A 6,807-nucleotide genomic window follows, 5' to 3' on the forward strand; every position below is an offset into this window, starting at 1 on the left:
TTGACCGCTGCAAAGAGACGACCTTTTCTATGTTATTTTAAACTTTTAACAATCAAACAAAAGCGAGAAAAAGAATACAAACAAAACAAGATTTCGACTTCTTAAGTATAATAGTTTATGCGAAATTTCCTGTTATATTTTTTAATTTTATATTCTTATAGTCGACAAAGCCCCTTTGTGTATTTATACATAGGCATATTCATGAAGTCCATGAACAAGTGAAGAAGAATAAAGCTGTCCCAAAGTGGAGGAGGAAGGGCCCATGTCAAAAATATTTTGTGTTGTGTGTTTGTTTGTTCTTTGTTTGAGTGGTGGGGGGAGGATGGATGAATTTGGAGAAACGAAGAAGAAGGTGGATGTGGGTGTAATTCTTGATCTAAATTCACTGGTTGGATCAGTGGCGAACGCATGCATTCCCATGGCCATCTCAGACTTCTATGCTGCTCATCCTTTCAGGACCAGATTGTCTCTGCACGTTAGGAGCTCCGATGATGTTCTTGCTGCTGCTTTACAGGTTTTTCTTTTATTTTGGAAACTATTTCATGAACCATGTTCATAGTGTTATTCATAGTATTCGTCGATAAAAATGATTTATTTTATATTTTTATCATATCACTAATTTATGGGGAGTTCTTCGGTACAGCAGTCTATATAAGACTAAAGAAATGAAACTACCTAAAATGTTAACTTTTTAACATTTCAATTCAATCTAAAATATTATGAAAAATGTAACATTTTCGGGGAACCTAAAATGTTACAAAGAATATTCGTATCCGAAAAAAATTAAGAAAAAATTAATCTTTATGTTACGGTAACCTAAAATGTTATATTATTTATAACATTTTAGATTGTGTCTTTACTTAACTTATAATAGATTGTTGCCCCGTAGAATCACCCCTAATTTATTCATAATTAACGTTCAATTATCCATTTTCATAGTCAACAATATCTAGAGCAAATAAATAAGATCTCTCTCTTGATACTTCTCCTCTCTTTTAAATTATGGATTCAATATTATTATGAGTAAATTCCTCTCCCTCTTCCACTAGATAGACAGGCCTATAATGAACCGAACGAATACGAACAATAGTATGTTCATATTCGTCCGTTTAACTTTAACCGAACAAACGAACGAACATGAACAATTAAACAAACATAATTTATTGTTCGTATTCATTCGGATATTTCGTGTTCGTTAATGCTAGTTCGTTAGAATGATAAATGAACGTAAATGAATACAAACAAACGAACATAAATAAAACGTAAACAAACATAAAGGAACAAACATAAAATTAATTGAGTTTCTATTTGAGAAGAGTTTTTTTTTTCTTTCCAAATAATTTTAGGATTTTTATTTTCTTTAATTGAGTTGAGTATTTTTATTTGGGTTTAAAATTAATTGGATTTTAAAATATTAATTGTTTAAGGTTAAAATTTATTCGGTCTTAATATTTGAAACAAGTCAAGAGATTGAGTTGAATATAAACGAACAAACATAAACGAACGAACATAAATGAATGAACATAAACGAATAAATAATCGAACGTTCACGAATGTAAACAAACAAACGAGCCATTTGTTCATGTTCGTTCGTTTAATTAAATGAACATAATATTGTTTATGTTCGTTCTTTAATGAATAAATGAATATAAATAAACTTTCCGCTGAATAGTTCACGAACAGTTCGCTGAACGTTCAGTTCGTTACAGGCCTATATATAGAAATTGTTAAAAGAATTATCCACTTCTATATTCACAGAAAAAAAATGAAGTTTTATGTTTAAAAAATTATATGAAAAGAAAATAAAAAAGATAAATTTTATTGATTAGAACCATGAATAATAACGACGTGGTAGACAACTCTTGGCATATACCTTCACCCTTTAGTTCGTTTTTATATATTTGATATTTTTAGTTTCTTAGATCATTAGAATATCGGTTATATCTCTTATATCTTCACAAAATAAAGAAAATGATGTGTTTTGATAATATTGATTACATTTTATTACTTAAGTTGTATTTAAAGTATTTTTGAACTAAACAATGAAAATAATAAGTTTGACAAAGTTTAATTATATTTTATAATTTATTAAAAAATAAAATTAATTATTCAATGTAATAGAATATGCTTTCGTTCTATAATATTTATTTTTGAGTTTTCACTTATGATTTCGAAAATGTCTAATGGCTCTATCTGGCGTTATTAATGAACAAGTTTAGTTGAAAACGTCACCCTTAGACATATATAATACTCTGCCTAAATAATCAGTTAATAGGTTAATTTTGACTGATGATATTAAAAAGAATTTTATAACTTTGAAGTATTGTATCTAAACGTTGACTTACAAATAATTTAAAAGCAATATTTAGAGTAAACAATTATAATAAATTTATTCTCATATTTATATTAACAATTATTTTATTTTAAAAATAATTAGACAATCATTTAATTATTTATAAAAGGTAAATAATTGTAGTATAATTAATTTTCCTATTGATCATCTATACCATATCCAAATTGCAGCACTAGAGTTGATTAATAAGGAGGAAGTTAATGCCATAATCGGTCCCCAAACGTCAATGCAAGCTAGAGTTGTAATGGATATCGGCCAAAAGGCTCAAGTTCCCATCATTTCATCTTCAGCAACGAGTCCCTCACTCCACAACCCAGAACCCTTTCTTCGTTCGAACAGCCTTAGACGATAGCTCGCAAGCGAAAGCCATCGCCGCCATCATTCATGCGTATGAATGGCACGAAGTAGTCCTCCTCTACGAAAACACCGAATACGGAAGCGGTTTAATCCCCTACCTGTCAGACGAGTTTCAACGGTTCGACATACGTGTGAGTTCGAGGTTTTCCGTCTCCACAAACTACAGTAACTTGACCATCTTAAAGATGCTCAACAACGTAATGGCGATGCAGACGAGAGTTATTGTGGTACATATGACATCTTCGTTAGGGTCCAAACTCTTTTTCCTTGCAAAAGAAGCAACCATGATTAGTGAAGGATATGTTTGGATCATTACAGATGGACTATCGAGTTTGTTGGATCCGATGGGAGCCGAAATCATCGGTTCGATGCAAGGTGTGTTGGGAATAAGGCCATACATACCACAGTCTAAACGCCTGGAGAAGTTTAAAAAGAAATGGAAACGTGGGATTCACTCTAGTTCGACCAAACTAAACATTTATGGGTATTGGGCATATGATACCGTTTGGGCACTAGCTAAGTCTGTCGAAATGGTTCCACATAAGAGTTCCGGTGTTACGAGACGAAGTAACCGGAGAAATGCAAGTCAGATTCCTGAAATAAGAGTTTCTGCAATAGGTCGGTCGATCCGAAATGAGATAGTGAAAAAGAAATTTAAAGGTCTCAGTGGAGATTTCAGTTTGGTTAGGGGACAGTTGCAGTCTTCAGCTTTTGAAATCATCAACGTGGTAGATAAAATGGAAAAAGTTATAGGGTATTGGACCGTTGAGAATGGATTGACAGCAGAACTAGGCAAACCTGTGAAGGCAACATATTCGACCTCATATCATGAACTTAAACCACCTATCTGGCCGGGAAACACGAAAGCTAAGCCCAGAGGTTGGACGATACCGGTTGTTGGTAAGAAATTAAGGATTGGGGTCCCTGTGAAACCTGGCTTTGATGCATATTTGAAAGTGAATCGCGACCCTTACACTGATGAGTTCATCGTAACGGGGTTCTCTTATGATGTGTTCAAGGAGGCATTAGCGCTTTTACCTTTTGCAGTCCCGCTTGAGCCGATACCTTTTCCCATTGGTAATGACACAGGTTCAGGAACATACAACGAGCTTCTATACGACGTCAAACTTCAGGTGCCTGGCCTAATATTTAACCCGAATCTCGACCTATTTTTCCATTTATTTCGCACTAACTGATAGCCTACTCTTTGTGGTGGTGTAGAAATTTGATGCTGCAGTGGGAGATATAACAATTCTGGCAAATCGATCTCGATACGTAGATTTTACATTGCCTTACTTGCAATCACATGTGTCCATGGTTGTGAAAATAAAAGATGATGGGAGAAAGAATATGTGGATATTCTTAAAGCCTCTGAGTTGGGATCTTTGGTTAACAACAGGGGTAGCATTCATCTGCACAGGCTTAGTAGTGTGGGTTTTGGAACACCGAATCAACAACGAGTTTGGGGGTTCGGCACGGCAACAAGTCGGAACGGCTTTTTGGTTCTCCTTTTCAACTCTAGTGTTTGCTCATAGTAAGTGATGTCTCTTCCATCTAATTGTGAATAAATTGAAGTTTCTTCTTTGTCAAGCAACGTCATTTGTCTGGTTTCAGGGGAGAAGATCATAAGCAATCTGTCAAGAGTCGTGTTGATTATATGGATATTCGTGGTACTCATCCTCACCCAAAGTTACACTGCAAGTCTGGCCTCGATGCTAACCGTGCAACGACTGCAACCGACAGTAGTAGACGTCAATGAGCTAAAAAAGAATGGCGATTTTGTAGGATACGAGACCGGTTCATTTGTGAAAGACCTTTTGGTAAAGCAATTGGACTTAGATGAGTCTAAGTTGAAGAACTATGGTACTGCAGAGGAGTTTGACGAAGCATTATCAAAGGGAAGCCAAAATGGTGGTGTCGGTGCGATTTTCGGAACACAGCACTGTGTCGAGCTTTTTCTTGCCAAGTACTGCAACAAATATATGACAGCCGGACCGACCTACAAAACCGACGGACTTGGTTTCGTTAGTCACTTCCGACCCTACTCTTGAATATGTGATTAGAAAGTTACAATTGTTAATCATACTTGATTTTCATTTAACAAATGAAAAACTTGGTTTTTCTTTGCCTAGGCCTTCCCACAAGGATCTCCTCTAGTGGCCTACATATCCAGGGCAATCTTGAGTGTGACTGAAAACAAATTAAAAATGGATGCTTTGGAACAAAAATACTTTTCACAACTAAAACCTTGTCAAATCGGCAGCGAACGAACTACAATTTCGTCCGATAGTCTCGGCTTGTACAGCTTCGGGGGTCTCTTCATCATTACGGCGGTTGCTTCAGTGTGTTCACTCATCATTTACTTCACTGAATTTCTGCAATCGCCTTGGAACGCAGCCCACACCGTGCATGACAGTTCGGTTTGGTCTAGAATTAGTGAATTGGTAAAGTATTTGATGGCCAATCTCCTCCACAAAGTGTCGTAGCTTTGGCTAGTGACGGACATGAAGGTGCTGACGCTGTTGTTGGTGACAATATTCCCGAGTAGCTCTAATTTGTGACGTACATATAATTAGTATTTGCTAATTGATTAACACAAATAATGGATTGTTATGTATAGTAATTTAGATAATCTTGTCTAGTTCTATATTTTTAGGTTCTTTGAAGGGAAGAGAGAATGTATCGTTTTAAATTTGATCTATTTTAAGATGGATTATGATGTTATATTGAGTTTTCCAAACAATCACCAAATTTAAAATCTTTTCGGTTTAACTTCAAGTCATAATTTCGATATATTAAAGTAAGACATTCATAACAATTGTAAAATATTTATACAAAAACTTGAACTTATGACGGTACAGTAAATAGTATTGTACTCTAATGAAGTGATGTTGAAAATTTTGTTCCGGCGATACTCCTCAAACAAGTTCATATAATTAATTTGTGAATGAAAACATTCGAACGTTGAGCTTTATAAAGTTTAGTACACATCTACTTACAATTTGTAAACGAAAACATGCTAGGCAGTATAAGAAGAGAAATATAAGTTTAAGCATACAATGTCATCAACAAGTATCATACTAGTCATCATGAATTTATGATCTACGTGACAGCACTCACGTTCATATTAGTTTCACTTAAACCTCGGCGAGGAGGAGGTGACGATTGAGATCGAAAACTTTAGCGTACAACCTTTGATCTCTTTCGATAACTGTTTGGTTGGAAGGTTTCTCACTCATGGAATATAATTTCGGGCGATGCGGGCTATGATGGATAATGTGTGGCGCCCCATTTGTGGTATTTCGATAACGGATATGGGGAAGGGCGCTATCTTTAGAGTCTATGACAAAGTGGACGTCATCAGGATTGTTACCGAGGGACCATGGTATTTCAACTCATTTATTGATCCTTCATTGGTTTGTTAATGGAGAGGATCCTCCAACTATCCCGTTGAATGGTTGATTTTTGGGTTCTGATAAATGACCTGCTAGTGGGTTTTATATCTGAATTGATTGTGAAACAGTTGGGGGTCTACGATTTGGAACAAATATACTTTCAAAACAAAAACCTTGTCAAATCAGCGGTGAACGAACTACGATTTTCCGATAGTCTCGGGTTCTACAGCTTCGGGGGTCTCTTCTATTACTGCGGTTGTTTTCAGTGTGTTCACTCATCATTTGCTTCACTGAATTTCTGCAATCGCATTGGAACGCCGCCCACGCCGTGCATGACAGTTCGGTTTGGTCTAAAATTAGTGAATGGTAAAGCGTTTTGATGACCAATCTCCTCCACAAAGTGTCGTAGCTTTGGCTAATTTCGGACATGAAGGTGCTGATGCAGTTGTTGGTGACAATATTCCTCCGAGTAGCTCTAATTTGTGATTGATAGAACAAGAACTAATCGATTAATACAAATAATGGATTGTTGAGTATAGTAGTTTAGTGGTACACTTCTACTTTATTATACCACTTGCAATTTATAATAGTAAGAATGCTAACAGTATAAAGAGAAAAATTATAAGTTTGGAAATACAATAAGTATCATCCCAATTTATGATCTATGTTATAGCATTCTTATTCATATATTATTTTCACTTA

At 35.3% G+C, this 6,807-nt stretch overlaps 2 protein-coding genes across 2 annotated transcripts; both read left to right on the forward strand.

Annotated features, from left to right (window-relative positions):
* Positions 1–322: 322 nt before the first annotated feature.
* Positions 323–3,959, forward strand: LOC120142886 (glutamate receptor 2.2-like). Its single transcript, XM_039157361.1, has 3 exons — positions 323–514; positions 2,644–3,843; positions 3,948–3,959. The coding sequence occupies exons 1-3, from the start codon at positions 323–325 to the stop codon at positions 3,957–3,959; spliced, it is 1,404 nt and encodes a 467-aa protein (XP_039013292.1).
* LOC120142887 (glutamate receptor 2.8-like) lies at positions 3,931–5,196 on the forward strand. Its single transcript, XM_039157362.1, has 3 exons — positions 3,931–4,244; positions 4,325–4,734; positions 4,843–5,196. Exons 1-3 carry the CDS (start codon positions 4,025–4,027, stop codon positions 5,194–5,196), a joined length of 984 nt encoding a protein of 327 aa, XP_039013293.1. The 5' UTR covers positions 3,931–4,024.
* The last annotated feature ends 1,611 nt before the right edge of the window (positions 5,197–6,807 follow it).

Source organism: Hibiscus syriacus, unplaced genomic scaffold (genome assembly GCF_006381635.1).
Source record: "Hibiscus syriacus cultivar Baekdansim isolate YM2019G1 unplaced genomic scaffold, ASM638163v2 tig00110831_pilon, whole genome shotgun sequence".
NCBI classification, from domain to species: Eukaryota; Viridiplantae; Streptophyta; class Magnoliopsida; order Malvales; family Malvaceae; genus Hibiscus; species Hibiscus syriacus.